This window comes from Poecilia reticulata, linkage group LG9, assembly GCF_000633615.1.
Source record: "Poecilia reticulata strain Guanapo linkage group LG9, Guppy_female_1.0+MT, whole genome shotgun sequence".
NCBI lineage: Eukaryota > Metazoa > Chordata > Actinopteri > Cyprinodontiformes > Poeciliidae > Poecilia > Poecilia reticulata.
Window position 1 is genome coordinate 7,886,167 of NC_024339.1, and position 24,458 is coordinate 7,910,624.

Consider the following 24,458-nt stretch of genomic DNA (forward strand, 5'->3'; position numbering starts at 1 on the left):
CAATTATCAAAATGAAATGTTTTATGAACTGTGAAATGAAGAGGCCACATATTCGCTTGCCGTCGTCACCGTCTGTGAACAAGATCAAAGAACCGTCCGATGATATATTCACCGCTCACTTCGTCGTGGTTCACTGGTTAGTGTGTCTGTTGTGTCAATGAATGCGTCTGTTACGTTTTAGATTGCATGTGAAATAAATGAATGTAATCCAACTAATGTTAGGCAATGCTTACTGTGTTCCTGTTTGTGACCCAGACAAATTAAACAAAACGAAAAAACCAAGCAGCTATCCATACGCAGGGGAAAAGGCGGAAAGCACTGTACTGAATTAACGAAATGAAAACAGGAAAGGAAAAAACATGCAGGACGGGCATTTACGTGCTAAGAGGTTTTTATGTACTGCAAGAGCTGTCAGATTCAGGTTGGATAAAATCCTGTGTGCTTACAGATCTTTCCTCATTACTGTACAATCCCCCATTGTGTGTGTGTGTGTGTTTTGTTTTATTTCTTACACCGTGTGCATAAATATTTAGCAGGTGAGTAGTTCACCTCTTCATTATGTCTGAGGAAATTTTACAAGCTACACTGAATCCGATTCTCGTGGGATTGTTGTTCGGGTGACGTGTGTTTGTGCAACAAGAATGGTGCGACGTAGAATAATCAACACCTAAAAACCTTCCGGCAAGGAGAAATGGGATTCAATAAGCACGGAAAACTTAAATTTAAAAAAGTATTTTTAGAAGGTTGAAGCATTCTTAACATGACTAAGCTCTTAAGCCATGATTATCAAAAGAAAAAAAAGAAAGCCCAAAAACCAAAGGTTCGGTTGTAAATCCTCAACAAGGCCGTACAAATATGTTTGGAGAAGAAAAAGAACTAAGAAGAAGTCGACATAAAACTACAATGAACACCTTACGCTGAAAAGTTGTTCAGAAATGCAAACGACTTGTAATGTGTAGAAGTTGGAAAGGCTGGATAGACCAGAAGGATGGACTCATGTTTGGATCAAAACCACTAAAACTAAGACTGCATCAAGTTTGAAGATTAACTAGTTGGACCTTTTTAGGTTAGAAATCAAGACTTATAGAGAAGTCTGCAGCACTTTTGTTGTTTTGTTTTTTTTTAAGCAAGACAGCGCAACACCGATTCCGCGAAGGCACTCGACCAATCAGCCAGCTGGGTAAGAGCCTCAAAAAACAACAGAACTATCTATGGAGTCAGTGAACTTCTTCAGAAGCATACGATTTAAAAAAGGGGAAAAGTTCACCTTTTAGAGGAGGACAGCTGAACAAAAATACGACTATGGAAGAAATCCAGTTAGTGGAGAAAAGAGAAAGAGGCTACATTGAGTACTTCACATTCTTTAGATGTCTAAAGTGTTCATTAGTTAACCCTGAGGAGTTCATTTGTTCGATTTTCTCTAATTAAATTAGCAAGAAGGAATTTCTTAAGTCTTGTATTTATTTGAGAGAAATGATGCATCCTGAAAGTTTCCAAAGAATTGTGAACTCACATATCCTCCCTCCGAGAATGTTAATGGTCACATTTCCTTTGCTAACCATTTAATCTTCGAGTGTATTAACGCTTAGCACTGAAATAAAACTTCCCTAATGGTTGTGCACACAGCGCATTTGTTACACTGCAGATATAACGCTTTGTTGAAATATTCATACCCATCGAGCGTCATAGTTTGTCACATTACAAACACAAATTTAAAATTATTTTATAGTGATTTTACCTTATAGACCAACACAAAGAAATGCAAATTTGTGACCTGGATGGAAGACCACAGCTTTCAAATGTTTCTACAAATAAAAATCTGTGGGATGTTTCATGTTTCAGACCCAATGCAGAACCTCCTCGACTTACAGCTGCAAGACTTTTGGGGGAAAACTTCTTCCAATATTGTGAATCTAAAAACTGAAATGTTTGCTCATTCTTCTTGCATGCGGACTTGAAACAGGTTCTCAGTTGAATTTTGGTCAGGAATTAATAAATGAATACGCTTTGATGCTAAACCATCCCAGTGCATCCCTGAGTGTCTGCTTCCATCTCTTTGGCGATAAAACGCATCCCCGCATCATGATGCTGCCACCGCTATACGTTGCAGAGGTGATGCTGTTTTCAGGATGAAGTTTTTATCGTGAGGGTGGCGTGCATGTCGATTAAACCGGTACACTCTGGCCTTTCCTTACAGGAGCGGCTCTGAGTTTTTACGCTCGCTTGTGGTGGTTTTTGGCTTTTCCAAAATAGAGTTAATGCACTACAGCGGAGATGGGAACACATTTGCAGAATAATTTATAACATCACACATTTTCCGGTTCACTGATGGGTTCTGTCAAAGTCCAAACGTCTAAAACAGAAGAGCGGACTCTTCATTGGTCTGAGATGTTTGGTTCATCTTACGGGTATCGTTTTATAGAGCCACACCTACCATCAACATCTGGTCAGACTATGCTTTTCATTCCCTTGTTGAGTCGTTGGAATGTGGCAAATTCTCATTTTGTTTGTTTTTTCCTTTTTGGCTACATTTTAAAAGTTTGCTCAAAAATTGGAAGGCAATTGGATGGAATTATAGCTACTGTGTTCCCGAAATCTGCATAAATCTCACCAGAGTTTTCTGCATGACCCAAGTGTTTTTGGTCTAGTTTTTGAGGAAAATATCCTAGTACACTTGAAATAAGACAAAAACTGACTTACTAGTAACTTTTCAGCAAGATAAAGGAGCATGTTTTAAGTCAATAATTCTTTAATATTGATGAAAAAGTTCTAGATCCACTGCCAGATTATTTCACTTACAAAAGAAAATATTTTTCCCATGTTAAAAGTGAAATTATCTGCAAATGGAACAAGCACTTTTCTTTTCATCAATAGTAAGAAAGTATTGACTTAAAACATCCCCTTTTATCTTGCTGTCAAGTTACTTTTAGTTTTACTTCAAGTGTGTACTATGATGTTTGCACTAGAAACTAGACCAAAAGCACTTGGTACGATTTTGTGGTTTTGCAGCGTATTGTACTCAACCCAACCTCTGAGGTTTTTGCGGTACATCTAAATTTATGCTTTGATTAAATGAGACGCAGGTGGACTCTACAGACCAATCAGGTAAATACCGAAGGCAGTCGGTTGCACCGGATTTTATTTAAGGGATGCAGAGCAGAACACAATATATGTTCTCAGATTTTAATTTCAAAATGTATTTGTGTGGTCTTTCCAGTTTATTAATATGTTTAAAAGAAGTTAAAAATTTTGTGTGCTGAACAGATGTTAAACAATAATCTATCCATCCATCCATCCATCCATTTTCTTTCACCCTTGTCCCTCAGTGGGGTCGGGAGGGTTGCTGGTGTCTATCTCCAGCTAACGTTCCGGGCGATAGGCGGGGTCACCCTGGACAGTTCGCCAGTCTGTCACAGGGCAACACAGAAACACACAGGACACACAACCATGCACACACACTCTCACACCTAGGGACAATTTAGAGAGGCCAATTAACCTGACAGTCATGTTTTTGGACTGAGGGAGGAAACCGGAGTACCCGGAGAAAACCCACGCATGCACAGGGAGAACATGCAAACTCCATGCAGAAAGACCCCAGGCCGGGAATCGAATCCAGAACCTTCTTGCTGCAAGGCAACAGCTCTACCAACTGCGCCACTGTGCAGCCTTTTGAACAATAATACAAACTCTAAATAATAATAATTTTTTTAAAAATCCTTCAACAACACAATAATGCACTAATGTGTAGTAATGCACTATGTGTACTGGTCACATATGTTGTTTAATGTTAGAAATGTTACCAACTCAAACGGGTTGAATACTTTTTCCAAATCCCTGTACATGTGAAACTAGTTTTAATTTTAAAGCTTCTCTTCTGTGCGACGAGTCGTGATGAGGACATACGAAAACCAGAGGGAGCCTCATGCGGTTAAAATCAGGAAGTGAGTGCGCACACATAACACACAGGAGGCGGCGTAAATTCAAAACAGAGCTCAGCATTGTGGCTCGTTTGTGACACATTTTCTCACAAAAGCTGGCAGCACAGCTGACCCGGCGGTCGATAATGACTTTGATGGGTTTTGGAGACGTTTTCAGAAGCACGGCGGCGTTTCAGAACCACCCAATCAAGTAGATATCGGTGCTCCCAGTTATCCCACTCTTTAGCTTTTCAAAAATTTCATTTTGCGTGACCTTTTGCTGGAATCATTTTCGAACCATCCAATTTGCTGTTAGGACAGCAAAATAAGTCGCCGGCTGTTAATGAAAGAGAAATTCATTTGTCACGGCAGGAGAAGACCAACAAAGGATCCGGCGGCTTCAATTCATCCTCTGCGCAAGAGATAAAATGTACCAAACGGTCTTTGTTTGCATGCAACCCTCCAAAGACCGCTTCAGTTCGACGGCGGAGGAAAATTACACACATGTAATATTTAAAACAATTACCCAAGCAGTTGATAGAGCCAGAGTTATAGTCTTGGCTAATAAAACATGTTTGTTTGTCTGGAGGTTCTCAGGGCGGAATGCAGCCCGTTTACGAAGCAGTGAAGAGAAACAAACCGCAGTTCAATGCAGTCGAAATTTGGTTTACATAACGAGAATCAACCAGGCTGTGTTTATGACTCTTCCATCTAAGATCTCTGTGAAAACACCATCCTGATCCCTCCTGCTGTGCACGAGCCAAGAAAGCCCGGTCGGCCTATGACGAGCCGCAACACTCGGGAAGCTCTTTCTTTCTTTAAAAACAGCATGATTGGAAAAAAAAAAAAGATGGAAACAAAGGGGGAACACCAGTCTGACTTCTATGTACAAGTTTCTTTCATTGAGGTGGCATCACATAAATGAAGCATGACAACATGAGAAGACTCACTGCTGAAACGGGATGAAGTGCTGCTTGTCCTCATCGTCTATCTTGCCATGGGCGACGTCTGTTATGTCCATCACTGCAACGATAAACACATCGGAGGGATCACAGCGGGGTTTGGACACTTTTCAAGTAGAAACACACACAAAAACAAAAAAAACAAAAGAAAACTCAATTTTCTTGCTTTTATTAGCTCAGAAGCTCCATCCCCCCCAAAAAAAAATCTAGGAACACTTTTCTGGATTTTTACAAGAGGAACTTTCCCAGCTTACAGTGCCAGCTGCATTTATTGGCATCCATCATACAGATGTGTAAAAAGTCTTAAAAATAACTTGTCTTTTATTGCACTGGTGGAATCTCACAATGAAAATAGTTAGAAGAAGTCCACTTTTATTTTACCAAACAATTTTTTTTATCCTGTGTTAAAAAAAAAAGAAGCAATTTTTAACAAAATCACCAGTGATACAACACCCATCTAACAATTCATTTGAACTAAATGCATAACTAACAACTAATGCATGACTTTTATAAGATTATTTCCATGGAATATTAATATAATGTGCTTTAGCCACTAAAAATGGGGAAAACAAACATGTCATTCCAGTAAGGCAGATCTTTATATGTAAGGAAATGTAAAAAATAAAATAAAATAAAAAAAGAAAGTTCACCCCAAGTTTCCAGAGTTATTAAGTTAAAATGTTGTATAATGCTTACTTTGATTAAGCTAATAATTTAGCTTTAAGTTGCCAAGTTTAACAAATTAAGAGGATTTTAGGTGCATCAAAGTCACATTTTTCACTAGAAATCAGTGAATTGATGTGGTCCTATTTAATATTAAAGCTTGGTTACAAAATAGATTAATATATTGTGCTGGACTTAGCATTTTTCATTATAAAAAGATTTTAATTAGTCATTAATAATTTTGCTCTAATGAAAAAATAAAAAAAGTTTCCATGCACATGAATCACCTAGATTGAGGGGTAAGATTACATCGTTCTTGGATTAAAGTCAATCAATATATATGTATTTTTTTTAAATCACTCCGGGGGCCACAAACAGCCACCAGGTTGAACTTTGTTCACCTCTGATTTAGAGAAGTGATTTAAAGATTAATGGTTGAAGATGCATCTCTCTAAACGTTCCGATTTTGTGAAATGCTGCATAAGAAGACCAAGTTCTTCCCTTTTAGCAAAAACAAAGGCTGGGGAATCTGTTAACAGCAGGGGGGTACTCTGCTGCATCACTGGCAACTTTGCCAAGAACCTTAAACAAAATTAAAGATGAGACTTCTCAGTATGAGATTTTGCTGCTGTAGGACAAAAAAAAAGGTGAACACCACAGAGTTACTTGGCACATGTAGCTAAACAGATTGAGGAGTTCTCGATCTCCTGAGCTGATAAATTCGTCTAAATTCCTCCCGGTTCTGCTGCCAGTGTGGCTGCGTTTTTATTTTTTTGTTGTTGTTTCTTTCCTTTTTCCTGGCTACGACTAACACTCAGATTTTTATTCCATTTGCTTAAGAGCTGGAGGAAACCATTTCTCATTCAACTCACTAACCATCTGGCCGGAGCCTAAAAGCCAGTTTCCACCAACTCTCTTGCCAGGGCAGAGCAAAAGCCTTTTCTGGGTCAGGAAACAGGTGTTCCCCTTTTTCTTTCTTTCTTTTTGTTTTTGCTCCATCTTTCATTCGTGCGTCTTAAAAGAACCAACCTCTGCAGCTGCGTGACAACAAAAACAAAGGGGGCTTTTATTACCGGTGATTATGAAGAAATATTAGCTGCTCACCAGCGACGCCGAACGGCCTCCGTAAGCCACCTGTTTGTTTTTTGCCCTCTTTGAGCTCCATGCTGCCCACTCTGATGATCTGACACACCAGGAAGAGCCGCTGCCTCATCAGATCGCTGCTGCTCAGGTCCTGGACGTGAGGAAGGCAAACAGAGCTGATTGGCGGTGACATACGAGGTACATTAGATACAAAGGCAGTGACCTTCTCCTGTCATCGATAGTTTATTATGAACGATGACATGGTCAGAGATGCAGACATGACGGTAAAGGTTACAGGACAAAAGCACGGCGTAATTGCTGGGAGAAGGTAAGTCTGTGTTTTAGTATCTCAGCCTTTGTTTATATATGGCTGCATCTCAATAAATTAGAAAATAATAGAAATCTATACTTTAGTAATATGGTACAAAAAGTAAAACATTCAGTGCATCCGGGAAGTAGTCACAGCGCTTCACTTTTTCCACATTTTGTTAGATCCTTGTTCCAAATTGTATCACATTAACCTCTTTGACAATATGGAAAATATTTCTTGAATATATGTGATTTCTTGTTTTTTTTATTGTTAATAAATGTGTAAAAACACACCATTTAAAAAATGTTTTCAACAGTAGAGTACTTGTACAGATCTGACACTGTTCAGTGTACAACTGGCCGCTTCAGGTTTGGTGGACGCTAACTTTAGCATAATTAGCGGCTAACAGTTAGCTAGTTATGATGGCCAGCTAATCCAGAAATGGTGTTTATTTCACCGACTGTCACATAAGCTAACAAATCCAGAACTATTTCCTTTCTTGCAACTATAAATGAAGACCTGAGGGAAGACATTAATTTACCTCAGTTTGGCAAAAGGCTGCAATATCACAAAATGTGAAAAAAGTGAAGCGCAGTGAATACTTTCTGGATGCAGTGCAGGTAGCTGATTTATTACATACAGGGTGACACATCTTAAGCATTGGTTTCTAATTTAGACATTTACAGCTGGCAGCTAACTGAAATGTGAAATTCTGTCACAGAGAAAGGAGACTAGAGTCCTCAATTTTGTCCACGTGGTGCTGAAATGTGTTGGCAGAAAGTGACACAGGCCAATAGAAGGCGCCATCTTGGAAAATAAACTTTGTCCATTCGAAAGACATTCTCCACAAGAAAGGCAAATCGTTGATGAGCTATGATGAAAAGCTGGCTGCTCACAAAGTATTGAATCTAACGGAAAGTTGAATGGAAGAAAAAATGATGGCTGAAAATAATGCTACACATGCAAGTCTTGAGAAGATCATCCATATAATTGTTAGGGAGAAATTCACTATCTGGACTGAATCTGGAATGAGGGCTTCAACAGGAACTACACACACACAGACGTATCAGGATGTGAGCTACAACCGCTGAGTTTCTTGTGTTCATAAAAAAAGACGGTTAGAAGCGTCTCAACTGGACCGAGGAGAAAAACGACAACTTTTTCTCTGTGCTTCAAAACCCTCTTTTTAGATGAAACGGCATTTCATTTGGAAATCACGGTCCCAGCATCTGGAGGAAGGATGGAGATTAATCTAAACTGCTTGATGTCCAACGTGACGTTTTTTTACAAACGGTGATGCTTTGAGAAGCCGTGTCATCAGTGGATGTCGGCCCACTGGGCTTTATGGAGTCCAACATCTCAGCAGTAGCGCACAAAGACATTTGACAGCACTTCTTCATGCTTCCCCCGTGCCGACGAGCCGTAAGGAGGTGCTGGTTTCATTTTAGAGCGGGAACTAAAACGACTGCCACACTGAATTTGTTTCATTGTCAAGAAACAAATTCTTGACAATTTGTCAAGAATTGTCAAGAATTTGACAATTGGCTGAGGTTGATCATGGAGGTGATCAACCTCAGCAGAAGGTTGATCACCTCCATGCCACACCGCATTGATGCTTAATTCATGCAAAAGGAACTCCAACCAAGTATTGAGTGTAAATCCTGTGGAGTAATTATTTCAGAAACTGAATTTTGCGGGTTTTGTTAGCTGTACGTTGAAGTAAATACTGAAAACATTCCACTTTGTGTCTGGAGAGTCTGCAAGTGTCTCGCTTTTTAATTCGAAGGACAGAAATAATTAACCGTCATGTGCCTTTGATGGAAAGGGTTTGATTTTGCTCCAAAACTCCAGTTCCTGGTAGCTCCGCTGCTCGTTTTCCCAGAACTGCCGGCTCTCTGAATACAACAAAATGGCAGCAGCACAACTCATTGACCAAGCCATCCATGAAAGTGAGTAATTTACAAAAACTGTCATTAAATTTCGAGCGATCCAGAAACAAATAGTCTTTCAGATGAGGTTCCGACTGTTTACATCTTTAAAACCAAGGGAACACAGTCAGCAGATTGAGACTCAGTTACCGTGAATAAGGCCGGCAGGTTGTTGAGTTTTTCAATTTCCTTAGGCATTCCCGTACTGTCCCAGCGCACCAGGAAGTTCTCGCTGCATGAATTCAAATAGGAATCACAGTTAGACAGCGCATTATCTGAGCCATCGGAAGAAGTGGAAAAATGGAAGCAGGCCATGCAGCAATTCTTCATAATTTCCTTCCCGTCACCTGATAAACAGAAAACATGCATCACATAAATCTTAAAACTACTTGCGCTGTTTGATTAGTAACCATGTCATCTCGTAGATCCCAACAGAGCTTTCCGAAAATCTCGACTCTTAAAAATTAATGAGTCGAGCTTATTGTCTTAATTGGTGTCTAATGCTCCCTCAGTCGAGCCGTGTTCATACTCTTGCTTTTATTTTTAGTTTTGCAATATTAAAATTCATAGAAATCCATGCCGTTTATAATCAGTGCTGTCACTTCCCAAGACCTGGCACGGCAGCGGCTTAGCTGCAAAACAAACCTGCCCTCCATTTTAAAGAAAATTTTTAAAAAAGCACATAATATCCTGCTTGAGGTTTCAGTGGCATTTCTGTGACGTGCAGGGCTGCAGAATGTGGGCCCCTGGGCTAGAGCCAGTTTTGGTGCCCAAATTACCATATTTTAATAGCTACATACGTACAGCTAAAAACTGATTTTTGCATACTCTATGTGAAAAAAATATTTTTTTTGCCTAATTTTAATCAGATTAAATGCTTCCTGTCAAATATCTCCCAAATGCCAGAATAATGAAGATTTTTTTTATGCAGATCTACAAAATCAGAAGTTTATATAGTCAACTTCCTAAAAGAATGGCTTTTCTGCCAAAAGTAAATGTTTTTTTTCCCCTAAATCATCTTTTGGCAACAAAAAGGTGGTGACTTTTTTGTGCCAAATCACATTTCAGCAAAATTGTGGACTTCTGCAAATTTGGTTCATCCTTGGACAAGATTGCAGAATCCCAAAGAATGCCAAAAGTGATTTTGGAAAAAAATAAAAAATAAAATAATCACCACCTCTTTCTTTCCAAAAGATGTTTTAGGCATACATATATATACACAAAAGAATCACTTTTGGCAACAAAAAAAATGACTTAGGCCATGATTCTAGGCGGGTTACAACATACGAGTCCAGAAAGGGTCCTGACAGGAGAGAGATGTGAAGTAAATCCTGAAAGGCCACTCAAAGAGGAAGAACCCATTACTTCAAAAGGATCATAAGAGAAACTAGTTTCAGTTTGCAGATGCTCTCTGGTACAAAAACCTTCTTTTTTTTTTAGGCTTGCCCTGTGGCTTGATGGAGCTAAAACTGTTTAACCATGTTGCCCATTGTTATATTTGGAGGGCAATAAAAGCAGAGCGTGAGAACTTCGCGACTATGAAGTACAGGGTCGGCAGTATCATGTCGTATGGGGGTTTAGCTGCTTCTTCGTAAAAATTATGAAGATAGGGGTGCTGTGGTGGCGCTGCGGCAAAGCATGACCCGCGTATTGAGGCCTTAAATATTTTCACCCTGGCCCCAGGGCGGTACGTCACCACTAACACCTGGCTGCTTCGCTTTGCACCTTTGTTGTGCATTTGCATCATGTAGCAGCAAAAACAGAGGCAAAACTGATTAAGAATATTCCTCTTAAAGAGACAGATTTTTCCTCTATTAGCTGAAAAGAAAACCCATTTCACCCTGCAAATCTGAAGTGCTCACTGAATAATACATCTTTAAATTCAAGGCTTCCCCCCAAAAAAGAGACACTGTAGTGTTTTCTTTTTTTTTTTTGCCTTTTCCTATTTCTCCAAAAATTTATGTTGCAACAACAGAAAGTCCAAAACATGCTTTTAAGCTCCTAAACAATGCATTTCATTATATTATTCCACCCTCCGCATATTTATTTAATGTACTGCTGGAGCTACAACATCAAGCACAGTTACAGGACAGTAATGAACAATCTTTATAGGTTTATATTATTCATAGCTGAAAGAAATTCTTCATTTATCATGTTGTAACTTTTCCCGAGAAGTGACAGACCGGGGGAAGTGGTAACATAGTGTGGCTTTAAAATCGAAAGACCATTTTATAGTGGCTTTACAACCAATTAGAGGTGAATTATCGACTCCGGGTAACAAGAATTAATATCACACAAGCGACATTTACGCCGACTGACCTGATAAATTCCGACTGGTCGGGATCGTAGAGAGACATAAGCAGCTCGGCGTCCTCCCCGATGTTGCACACAAAGTTCTTCAGGTTCATGAGGAGGCTGTAGGTGTGCACGGAGCTGAACAGCGTCTGCCGCCGCATCTCCAGGTTCTGCAGTCTCGTCTGGGGAAAAACGAGTCGGCGTGAACGAGTGTGAAGACCTTAACCGGAGCCGGCAGCCGCGGCGGACCGAAGCAACGGCGAGCGTCAAGACCAAACGGGATTCGTGCCTTCTCTTCCTGTATCCTGTCGTCCACGCTGCGGGACGCCGTCTCATGGGCCTGGAACAGGCTGACGGTGCTGGTCCGGTCAGGATCCAGCGTGTTGCCCGCCTCGTCTCGGACCACCAGGTCCAACCCGAGGATCCTGAGTGGCAGAGGGTAAGTCAGCTGTGGCTCAGGCAGGAACACGGCGTTGAAAACATTTTGGAGTGATATAGAGACAGTTTCGCACCTTCTTTTGAGATTATTTCGAAAACGTTTTGCACACATTTGTAATGAAAATGCATGTAAAGAGGCTGAGATTAAAATACTAATGACTGTATTCAGTAATTACTAAAGGAATTAGTTGCCCTGAATTTTGTTTAGGGGCATCAGAGTAAAGAAGTGCAAATAGAAATGCATGCCACACTTTTCAGATTCCTATTTGGGAAAAATATAACTGTTCATTTTTCTTCCATTTTATTTAATCCTGCTCTTACTAAATTATGTGCTGATTTGTGTCCATCTGTCACATAAAACACCATTTCAATACGTTGAAGCCTGTGGTTATTACGATGAAACTGTAAATGTACTCAACTCAGATTTGTAAGACTTTTCAGAGCAGGATTTTGTTGCTGCATAAAAAGACGCGATAAATTTAAGATTTTTTTTTACACAACTTTACCAAGAGTGCCCCAAAAAAAAAAATGTGCCCAGCACTGTAAACTTCACAATTCTTCCTGCAGAATATAATATGTTTCTTTGAGGTCCATTGAAAGAACGGGAGCCGTACCGGTTTCCATAATCAATCTTTGCTGTGACTTTCTTCTTGAGCTCCACAAGGTCATCCTTGGGCAGCGTTCCTGACACAATCTGAGATCGATACTCAATGAGGCTGTAGGCCATCTGCTGCACACTCCTGAACAGGGTTATCTTGTTTGTCTGTCAGAAAAACATGTGTTGTATATACACGCCACAGTTCAGAGGAAGAAGCAGCAGTGAACTTTTCTTTTTCTCAGAAAAAAATAATAAAAATAATTAAAAGATGAAAACGTATCCCAGCAGTGAGGGAACTGAGTGTACTGGAAACGGAGAGATCTACACGTACCACGAAGAGCTTTTGCCATATCTGCACCCATTCCCTGAGGGTAGCCCCTATCTCTTGCACCAAGGGTAAATCTGCAGGAATAATTATTTCCTGTTGGCTATAAGCCACAAGGAAAGAAAAAAAAGTAATGAGATATCAGAAGAGCAGCTGGTCGCTCACAGATCATGTCTTATAATCTGGAATGACTCGAGTGCATTTTTTTTTTTTACACATCGAAAACAGTCGGGACAGTTGGTCTGCACAGCCAAGAGAAGCATTACTTAATTCTTACTTATGATAATTACAAGTGTAGTGCTTATGCTACTGGCACACAGAAAGGCAATACTGCAAACTCGGAGCAAAGTGGATTATCGTCAAAATGAAGTGCTTGCTGATTTGTGATCTCACCCTGTTCCCTCGACTGTGGCCTCTTTTAAGTGGATGTAGGAAGCCGGGAAAATGCCCTGAGGAAACAATCGGGAAGTAATAGTATATACATCCGCATCACAGAATGAGCTCCAGCACAATATAGCTCCTGTGATGTCCATACCTTCTGAGCCTTCTTTCTGAGTGTGTAGCCTCGATACCAGCCTGGGGATCAGAAATTGACAAAAGCAGATTGGACAAAACAGAAGTGGCATGGCGTAGAGGAAGAAAAGCACAACACAGAGTCACATACACACTGCACAGGACGTCGCTCTAAGATCATGTTTCTAGAGCGGTGAACAGGGAGACGTCATGGCTGCCACTCACCTTCCAGCTTCTCAAGTATATGCACCGTGTCCCCCACCTGCAGACGCAGCTCCTGTTTGCCATGGGGGTCATAATTGTAGATCGCTAAGGGGAAAAAAAATAACCGTTTCATTATTGAGGGGGGAAAAAAAAAAGGAAGCGCTGCTTACAAAAAAAAAAACGTGGTTTCAGCCGACTCTTTTTCTGGGATTAAAGAAAAATCCTCGCCCTCAATCAATGCCGGCACAGAGAGTGAAGCAAAAAATAAATAAATTCTGCCTGAGTGGTCCTGAGTTTCTCACCAACAAATCAAGCCAGTTCACTCATTGTTGCTCTACAGAGGATCTAAAGCTAAGATTTATTTCTCATCCGGCTGCCGTTTCTAACAGCAGCCCGAGTTTTAGAGCAGAAAGCCAGCTTGAGTTACTCAGACGTCCGAGGCCTTTTGACTGTTTTCAATTGAAAATAGTCAAAAGGGGCTGCTGCACTGTGAAGCTGCAAGTAGGTATAAGACAGGCAAGTAATTTTTAATACAAATGTCAGTTTTATGCTATTTAGACATTGTGTAGCTACCTACTTGTTTGTTTTTTCAAAGAAAAGAAAATCAACATGAATAGTTACTGCTGCTAAAACAATGCAACATATCGAGTATTGCAGTTAGAGCTTTATATTTATTTTTGTTTCTACTGTCAGACACAGGCCCAAGCAAAACTTAATTGTTCTTTGGGATTAATAAAGTATTGCATTGCAAAATCATTGAAAAATACAAAGAGGACACCAGATTTCATGTCAGATTGGAGTTTTCTTTGTAAGCGCACAATGCATCCAGAAAGTATTCACAGCGATTCACTTTTTCCATCCACATTTTGTTACGTTACGGCCTTTTTCCATAACTGTTTAAATAAAGCTCGCTCCTCAAGACATATTTTTGAAGAAAGAAAGGAAATAGTTCTCCAGTTGTTCGCTTGCATGACAGATTCAATAAACTAGTAAACACTCCCGAAGTTTACTATGGCAGGCCACTCCCGAAGTGGCCTGCCATAGTAAACGGTTAACTGTTAGCCGCTAACGACGCTAAAGTTAGAGTCTTAACTGTATTGTTGCAGTGAACAGAGATTCTTTAAAAGAGTGAGACCAGTAAAAGTATTGTAATATTTTTTAAAAAACGTTTTCATTTTTTAGGTGGAAAAATATTGGGATCACCTTACAATGACACAAGTCAAACTTGGACATAAATTATAGAAATGATAGAAAATAGAGTCTTCTCTATCTTCTCTTCTCTAAACCCTGTAACTTCTTTGTGAAAACAAAAAACATATACCTTAAATTTTGCAAAGAATACTAGTAAAGTGTATTTTTGTTCTAATGAGCCCAATATCATGCATCTGGTCTCCTTCCCCGAGTGTATTGTTGCACCACTATTAAATAGTACATGTGTAAACTTGCTTATTTCAGAGAACATTATAGGCTTTTGCCCTTAGCAAAATGATGACTACAAGTTAATTAGTCAGGATCTATAAACTCCTTGCTTCAGCAGAGTTAGTAAAACCTCAATTCAAACCTATCAGAGGATTTTGCCACAGGAAATAGTTCCTAATTTTACAAATTCACTGTAGTTTTTTGTTTGTTTGCTTGTTTGTTTTCCAAAGCAGCTTTCTAACCAACTTCAAGTTTGTCAACTATCGTTAAAAACTTCACCATCATGAAAGTCATGGGTGGCCCATCTTCAGTTTTCAAAATATATTTACTTTTTCCCCAGGAAAAGTGGGAATATTACCAGAACAGATAAATATGTCTTTCCTGTCAGAGGACAAGCATAGAAGCCAATTTTCAGCCAGCAGGTTAGCAATGTGCAGCAACAAGTGGAAAAGAGTCGAGCAGTTTTACTCTAAAATCCAGAAAAATTACCCCACGTTATTTTCTGATGTCCTTTAGGAACAGTATGAGGAAAGACAAAAAAAATTATGGCAGTCTTAAAACTGTACGCCTTTTTAACCTCAGTGTTCTCTGACGCAGGTGAGCAGCCAATGAGCTGATAGCTTTTGATCATCCGCCTTCATGCAGGTCTTTGATAAATAGGGTCACCGGTTCAGTTCGCGCCAAATGGCACTGCCTGCAGACGCCGTCCTCCTGCACGTTCTCGCTTCCGCCTACCGGCGCTGCTGAAGGCAACACCTTCCCTTCTCACCTGCAGCCTGCACATTTGTGGCAGGGATCGCTCACCCAGGCATGTGCTTGCAAACCAACCAAAGTGGCATTGCGAAAGAGAAGCCCTTTTAAAACAATGCTGCAGGTTGAGGTCTTTGTCTTGACTTGAGGGAGCCGCGGCCGCGCGCACAGCTGCTTAATCTCGCAAGGAGGCGCAGGAAGTATGAGCAGAGCCGTGCCCCGACTTGCACGGCGATAATGCTCGTTACTGGAGGCCAGATTTCTCAGCACGCTTCGACTGGCTCAGCTCATCACACCTCAGACTAAGTGCGAACATTTGACAGATCAGTGAATGTGTGTATATGCGTCCTCTCTGTGACTTCCTTCACAGAGGAAGAGTTTCCACTAGCTTGTCTTGAAACGGACATTCATCCCAAACCGTTCCCATTATACCAAAGTCAGCTTTTAGACTCCTTTTTGGATCATTTCCCCCCATAAACTATAACATTTTAGGTTTTGGCCTGCTCCCATTTATGCCGTTTTGATGGATATTGTATTGCTCTGACCTAATTACATTAATCTACGATGCCGGCAGTCTTCTGCATGCATGTCCGCAAGTGAGAATAATCAGGCTGTAATTGTGAGATGCCTTATTGAGTCATCAAGAAATAGAGTGAAGACAAAAAAATACACCAAAATCATGCAAATCAAATTAAACGAATAACCTTTTTTTAATATAATTTAAAGAGATAACTGTCTGAAGGGATTCCTTCACAATGCAGACAATCACATGAATCACCGTGAAAATTACAGTGAAGAAATGACATCTGCCTCCAACCATGCCAGGAGAGACAATGGTCCATTCACCAACTTGACACAGCGTCTGGGGCCTGGCAACGGCATGGCAGCGCGCCCAGGGTGGGAGTCCAAGCAGAGCGAGATGGGACGCCACGCTGTTTAAAGCGAAGGCATCACGGCTCATCTGTGCAGCTCTGGTCCACTCAAACTTCAAATGCGGAGCCCCCCACCGCTCCTCCTGTGCGCTCTAATAAAGCCTTGCTGGCACAAGTTCAGCTTTGTGTGCATACTGATGTTACATCAAAGTCAGCCTGATTCACTCTAAATCATTTAGCATTGAAGTAGATTAGACAACAATTAAGGAACAACAGCGCGGCTGAAGCAGTCTGAGCAGCAGCTGGCAGCCAATCAGCGTCAAGGCAACACGATGACCAGAATCCGTTGTTCTCGTTGAGGGAGAAAGAGAAATGTATAAATCGGCGTGCTATGATAGAGACTTTATCAAATTTGATGGTGCGCCCTGACACAGGCTTTCATGTAATCCTTGAAAATGCAAGTTGGAAAACAAGTACAGCTTTCGGCACACAACTTGGAAGCGAATACTAAAGGCACTAATGAGGAAGGCATGCACCGCTGCAACAAAAATAACAACCACCCGTTTCATCTCGACGCAGGCAAATTAAGTTTCTACAGAGAAATATTTTTAAGATTTATCGAGAAAACAGGTAAATTTATCCCAGGGTGTTGAAAATAGGCAGTATATTGCTTCGAACTAAGAGAAATGTCAGCTAAAAGAAAATTATCCAGTAATGTATCAAGCACAGCACACAATGTCTGTAAATATGTTAGGGTTCGACAAAATATCGAGACAAAGAAGCGATTCCTTGCGATTGTGCAGCTGATTTTCAATCTCCAGAGACTCGTCTCTCTTAACTCTCCAATACAGGATTTTAGATAAAACCAAGGTGTTACAGCAATGAATTTTTTCTCCTCTTCTTCTTGTCATAAGAGGTAGTTAATAATAATAATAAAAAAATATGACAGCACAAAATTGGTGAAAAAGGATTTTATTGATTTCTAAAGCAAAGAGATTAAATTTTGTCATCTTTAATATCTTATATTAGCATTTTAGCGCAAAGCTAGCATTACCAAAACAGCACACAATGCCTCCATTTCTAAAGGATATGTATTGGTGCCTTAACTTTTGCAAAAGGCTGCCAACATTTCAAAATCCATTCGTTGACAAAAAGTTGAAAGGTCAAAGGGTCAAGCAGAGTAACTGCACCACTCTGTTCAACCTTCCTGTCATATGTGGGAAGTGCAACTTTCTCTTGCAAGAATCAGTGTGTCATAAAAAACACACTTTCCTTTTTGATGCCTCTTATACGTCTCTTTGCTTCGTTTGAAATTATTTTAAATACAACTCAGAATGAAATTGGCAAACTTTGCTTGTTTTTCCTGGAATTACATCAAAAAATTGTCGGATGGCAATCAAGCTAAAAAAATCATCTGAATCCAGCCAAAAACAGAGTTTCAATAAACTCAAACGCTTACAAACAGAAACAACTGTTTTCAGCTGTGATGCAGCTAGCCACACAAAAAAAGAAGAATATAACAACATGCAGACTTTTCAGCATCCAGCCTGCCAATCACCTTCCAGAGCCAATCATGGGGAAAATGGCTGATATAGATCAATTCTAACAGATTGTTGCAATCAAATACTTACACTTTCAACAGACCTCTTCTCTACGGCATTATTTGATGACTCCTTGTTAGAGCACTTTTCATACAGGAAACTATTCAGCCAAGGAAGAGACAGTTTACTGTAACAGTGGGATAGTGACAGATGGTGGTGGGAGAAAAAAAAAAAAAAGACTATAATATAACTAGATTGGTCCAATCACATTTACGGCCAGTCTAAACTTTTCATTACTCAGCAGGGGACGTAAACAATCCAAATTTAAGCTTCACTGGAAGTTGAAGAACCAAGCAGAAAAGAAAATGATATGATAGTACATTAATGTGCCAAAGTAACGGTGCTAATCTGAACTGCATGTATTCACAGTTTCACCTGAGGTAGCGAGGCTCGGTTTTAGCTTTTTAAAAGCGATGTTATGATCCACAAGAGGCTTACCAGCCTACTTTAGGGGATACAAAAGCATTCCTACAAAGGTATGCCTTCTGTTCATGATACTGCACAGTAACATTTATGCTTTACCAAGTGCCACTTAAACAAGCGATAAAACAGCGGCTTACTTTAGATGAAATACACCGAGGGCTGATTCCCAGCACTACGGCATTTTTAAAGTTTTAAGCATTAAATACGGTCAACCTTGCTAAAAATGTAATATCATCCCATTCCAGTGATTTAAAGTCCTCTTGGGTTGGAAATAATTTGCTGTCCCTCCCGCTAGCTAAAAGAAGGATGCTAACTGCACCTCTCTTGCAAAATGCGAATTTTTACAAATTTCTGGATCGTCCAGGTATGCAAACAAGAGGAGCACCAATTATGACTCTTATTATGGTAATAGTGTTTAAAACTATTATTGATAAGATCAGCTGAATGCAATCAGGCTACCTGAGCATGAAGCTAAGCTAATTATCGAGCTAATCTCGGCTAGTTTCTGGTCAGTTGATTTTTAACACAGACATAACTCTTAAGATACTATTTGCACAAATACTTCTTTCCAGTGACATGCAATTATTAAGTTTTAGATTTATCTCAAATGAGAACGAGTTAAAACTTGTGAACAATGCTATTTAGGATTTTTTTTAAAAAGCATTTTTGTAAAATACAAGCATCCAAATATTACAATTTTGCAAAGATCACAAAACATGTTCAGCCAAGGGGTGAAAAAAGTTAAAACGTGATTGCCATCTAAGCTTATAAGAATACAGTGTCTGCATATTTGACCATATTTACAGGTATTCTGTTATTGCATCCCCCCAGAAAAAGAGTAGCGATATTAGCAGCCACTAAAGCATTCAGAGGTACAATTTCCCACCAGGTAAACACCAGTTTGTACTCGAGCCAATTCTGCTCAGGCAGGCAGGATGTCTCGGGGGGGAAAAAAAGTAAAAGGCTCAATTGAAAAGCCTTGTGCCTCACACTTACTGTCTAGACAGCCAAAGATGATCTGTGGCTCCTAAAACTGTTCTCTAGCTAATCAGACCGTATAGGGCTACCCATAAATCAGAGAGTTAACTTTAAAGTTCAGAGCTAATAGTGCAAAAAGGAACAAAATTAGATCACTGTGAAGCTTCATCTCTTAATTCAGCTTTTAAAAAAATCCTGCCTCAACATTTAGCCCAGAGTAGATTATGTAAGGCTTATCTAAATTAGGGGGGGGCGGGGGGGGGGGAGGAAAGAGTATAGCGCAGTTTGCTGAATATTAAAATACTTCACAATTTTTTTTCAGGCTTTAAACACCATGACTGGCTCTCCATCTTTGTTAGCCTATTAAAGCTGGGAACAAGGTCAGCAGTAATCTCCGAATTGCAACCTGCAATCAGATCTGACACTGCAAGGTGAGCCTTCAGATTTAATCACCGTGATTCATGGATGAGATGGAAATCCGGATCGCAAAAGAGAAAGAAAATAATTCGTTTTCTTACGCTGAAGGAGGAGGGAGCATCTGAAAGAAAACACATTTTACGTACTTGACACGCTTTCAATACGTTCAAGTCAGAGTGCTGCTTAAAATATTTCTCGGCGGACCAAAGCCAGTGTGGCCCGTGATTCAGCCTCTTTGTGACGTTATTGGCTGCTCCCTGCAGAAATATCAGCATAGTAACAGACCACAGTGGACCTGCAAATATGGAGGTGTAAAGGCATCATTATCACGGTATGTTCACCAAACAGAAATATAATGCACACGCCGCAGGAGTCGTCGATATACGTTTTGATCACAACTTGCCTACCAATTATTTTTACTTGAAGAGGCCCTTCGCTGGGGGTGGTCTAGTAATACATTCAGGGAGCACCACTGCTAATGTAGGTATAAACACTACCTGTAAACCTGAAAGACGGCTGCTGTGAAGGAATTCATTGAAAGAAACGTTTTTCACTTTCCTGTTACCTGCATGATATTCTCAAGAGTTTGGTGCGAATCTTGAACTTGAGTTTGAGGAGAAATGTCTTGTTTTTAGTTTGAAAAGCCAAATTGGATTTTTCAAGAATTCAATTCAAAAGTACTTTATTAATCCCAAAGAACAATTAAATTAAAATTTCCTCTTGCAAATCATTGTTTACCCCTTGACTGTAACGCAGACACAGAACCCATTGACTTGCATGTAAATGTTTTGAGGGTGACAGTTAAGGGATTAAAGTAAAACTCTTGCAAGTCGCACATAATTCTATTTAAAAAAAACAATAAATTTAGCAATAAATTTGTAAGCGTCCTTAAGAAAATCTTTGCTTAACCGTTGTTGATAGCTGCAGGTCTACCAGCTGATGTGCAACACCAGGAGAAAAGGAAACAGGGCTGGTGGATCCCTGACTCAAACGGTCAAGTTTCGTAGTAAAAATCCAGTTTATTCATGTACCTAATAATATCTTGGTACTGTATTAACATACCAAAGAGCACAGTGCTCTAGTCATTTTTGGCTGGTTAGGATTAACAAATGATTTCCATATGACTTCCGTAATAAAGAAATAAAAAATATTTTTCATTTTTAATTTCTTGAGTCAGAAGAATCTTACATACACTAAGATTACGATGCTTTTAAACAATTAGAGAAAAGCCCAGATGATGAGTTTGGGCTTTTCCAAATGGACAATGACGCCAAACAGTGCCACATTAGCTACAAAGTGGCTGAAGGACAACAAAGCTAATGTTAAAAAAAAAAAAAACAATCTAAATGCTCTGATCTCAGTCCAGTAAGCCAATTCTACCAGATACTAAGGAAATGGAAACTTTTGAAATTCAAAAAAGCTTTTAAAAATTATAAAACCAGATCTAAAACAGGAAAGGTCGGGATGGATTTAATGTCAGACAGCATTACTCTCATCTCTTTTTTGCACAGTGTGTGTGTAAACGTATGGTTTCAACTGTATGTGTGCGCGTATCGAAGACAGGCAGAGCTACTTTATACTGGAAGCGCCGAACGCTTTTTTTGACTGGTGACCAGAATCATTAAATTTTCAGCTTGACCTGCTTTTACGGATGACCAGCAGATCATTAGGCTAAAAGAAATCTAATTTAGTGATCAGCACAGAAGACACGTTCTCAAAGTGACACAATAAGCCACACTTGCACGTAAGCATGTTAATGGTGAGTAAGATTTCTGCAGAATCAGGAAGGAATTGAACAAACCTTGTCAAACAGGTCCAAAAAAAACAATAAAAAGGTGCAAAGTGAGAAGGAACCGGCAACTTCATATTTATTGCTAATAATATCCATTAATCTGTAGTACTTTTACTAGTTTACCACTAAACAATGGTCTTAAATTCTTCTATTTTTTTCCCCCAAAGGAAATATAAAATAAACAAAAGTTTGAACGTGAACATTTTCAGTTCTAAATTTATATGACCTTATTTCACGCCGCACTTGGAACCATGTTGAAAGCTAGCGGAAAAGCTGCACCCAGAGTCACGGTTTCCAGTTTTTTAACTCTTGAGCTGGATTGTAATTTTACCCTCATCCAGTCACCTGGAGACAACCCAATTTTTTGATTTCAAGATAAGAGAGCCGTGTAACTCGGCGAGTTTGAAGCAAATCTGGAAAAGCTGCAATGAAAATCATTCTGATCAAACTTTGGAAAAGTAAAGGATAATTCTCACATAAAAAAAGAATTGCAGTTTTGGCCAAATTTTTGTATATCTTGGCATTTCCAACCATCTGAAACAAACAGTTCTCAAACTGTGGTACAAGTATCAATTGTGGTACTCGGGCTGAGCTTTACTGGTGCCCAGAAGACATTTTGACACATTATCTGCATGGATAAACTAGCTGGGATGTCACACTAATGAGCGCAGCCAAAAAGAGGAGTTGCTGAAGCACATGAAAAACTTCTCAAAAGTGCAGTGGAGAAAATGTTAAGAACTCCCAGTATCAACTAAAGTAGGCCATGATGAACCAGGAACAAGTGCTACTTATTTGGTCAAATCCAAGAACGGTATCATACACAATAGGATAGTTTACTTTTTTCTACTTTTTTTTTTAAGTGAAGTTATCAGTACATGCCCCTAGCCCGTAGCACATAAATGTAATTTCACACAGAGTCAAGAAATCGTCAAAGAAGCTGATTTCACTTTGGTTCATTTTGTCAAATTCAAACAACACAAACTGAAAATGCTTATATCCCGGGAATAGAAAGTCATATTATTGTCACACAGCGGGGAAATTCATGTGTCGCAACAGGAAGCTAAGGTAATTGAGAGCGTGCAGAGTTGCAGACTATACGTTAAGGGCAAAGTTACAAAATAAGGAAAATAATAATACAGCAGTTGTTAAAAATAGCACACTCAGATTAAAAGAAATGTGCAGCTGGAATGCACAATGTAATAAATGTGCAAAAAACAGGCTATTTACAAAAAGTGTGCAAATAACAGGAATTTTATATGAAATGAGAAAACTGCTAATACCAGCAGAATTGTAAAGACGTATTGAGTCGGCCAAGAGCAGTGATGGTTACAAAGACAGCTGATGGGAGGAAGGATCTGCAGTCATAATACTTTGTGAATCAAGAATGCAGAAATCTGTCTTAAAGTCAGCTAACAGAAAAAAAAAAAAGATGTTGACCTTTTTCTGCTCTTCTTCACTTTTCTAAAACACTAAGTGATAACATCAGGCTTCTGCAGGTAAGAGAACTATAATAATCTCACACAGCTTCTCTTCATGAAAGTTTAATTATCCCCTCAACTGTGTTCTAGTTCCAAGTTTGAATGCTGTTCAGTGACCAGGCTGATCTGCTATTAGCAAGTCAATGTATTTCTCTGCAAATAGAAAGAGCCTTTATATAAATAACGTCTCCCTTTAGCTCTACATCGGTAATAACATTGGTGTCGGCCGATGATAGTGGTTTATTTAACATATTGGTGCAATAAGTAAAACCGGGCTGGTGATGAGAACCGATGTTTATTTCCATCTTGTTGCCATTTCTTTATGCGTTTCAGAAGAACTGAGGGCTGATCATGTGGCGTTTGGTCATGTGACAGCAATTGAGATGCAGCACAGGATTATGGGGTGTTTAATTGAAGCATAAAAGCAATGTCAGTGGTGTGGCCATTTTTTTTTTTATTAATGGTATTAAAGCTTGGTGTTGGCTTTTATATGTGACCACATTGGATTTTGTAGCGGGTTTGGTATGAAGCGTCTGACTTTCACCTTGTGAATTCACACATCAGAGACGGGGAGCGTTCTTTTAGATGATCCGTTTTATGACTTATTCTTCAAATTCTGAGTAAAAGTATAACATAAATGAAGTACATCTTTCAGAAACATGGTGTAGCGCAAATGAGATGTTTTCTTTTTTTTTTTAATTGCAGTTCTTTATCATGATTGTTTGAAAATGTTAACCACCAGTAGAGTGATCCTTGGAAAAGCTTTAATGAAGTAGACTTCAAAATGCAAAACCGTGTCACATAACAGGGTGTGCTGTAATTATGAAGTCTGGAAAACATTTGCAACATGTTTCACTGGGATGTATGCAACTGGCTATACGGTTACGAGATGTGTGCATTACTGGGTGTGCCGCGCTTGTAATAGTTGAAGCAGTCACAAACGCCTCGTCTCAGGCAGATTATCAGCAACAGCAGTAATAGAGGCCAGCTGAAATCACATCATTCCCCCCACGCACACACACACACACACACAGCAGCAGCAGATTTATTTGTTTTTCAGGCAAAGTCAACTAAAGTGGCATCAACTGAGGTGATTCATCCAAAGCCCCTTCTGGAGGCATCATCTCGTTCCAAGACCTGCCGGATTCAGCACTTCATCTGAGCCTCAACAGGGTTTTTGCTCCTCCTCTCAATGTAAAATTAGGAAGCTCTTCCATTATGACTTTGTCACAGATTCGCTGTAAAAGATAAGCCGTCTATTATCAACATTTTCCTGTTAGCAATCATGATCTGATAGTGCTGAAAAACTATTTTTTTCCTTTTTCTTTTTAAAACAGCCTCTTCTTCCACCCAAAGATGCTGCCGTCTGTGTTTGAGCCCAGTCGAGGTTCACTAATAGGATTAAAAATGTAAGCCTTCATACAGGGTCCGATGGCATTTTGAAGATTAAGAACAATGTCAGTGACTTCTGCCCCGTTTCTGGGAAGAATGG

At 39.7% G+C, this 24,458-nt stretch overlaps 1 protein-coding gene across 1 annotated transcript in view; it reads right to left on the reverse strand.

The window, feature by feature from the left end:
• dock5 (dedicator of cytokinesis 5) overlaps positions 1-24,458 on the reverse strand; it is a 68,386-nt gene that overhangs the window by 40,645 nt on the left and 3,283 nt on the right. Inside the window, exons 2-11 of the mRNA XM_008417532.2 lie at positions 13,258-13,341; positions 13,055-13,095; positions 12,913-12,968; positions 12,526-12,622; positions 12,211-12,359; positions 11,448-11,583; positions 11,183-11,340; positions 9,014-9,095; positions 6,647-6,776; positions 4,868-4,940 (exon numbers count right to left, since the gene is read on the reverse strand). Coding sequence (XP_008415754.1) covers positions 4,868-4,940; positions 6,647-6,776; positions 9,014-9,095; positions 11,183-11,340; positions 11,448-11,583; positions 12,211-12,359; positions 12,526-12,622; positions 12,913-12,968; positions 13,055-13,095; positions 13,258-13,341 — 1,006 coding nt within the window. The remainder of the gene's footprint in view (positions 1-4,867; positions 4,941-6,646; positions 6,777-9,013; positions 9,096-11,182; positions 11,341-11,447; positions 11,584-12,210; positions 12,360-12,525; positions 12,623-12,912; positions 12,969-13,054; positions 13,096-13,257; positions 13,342-24,458) is intronic.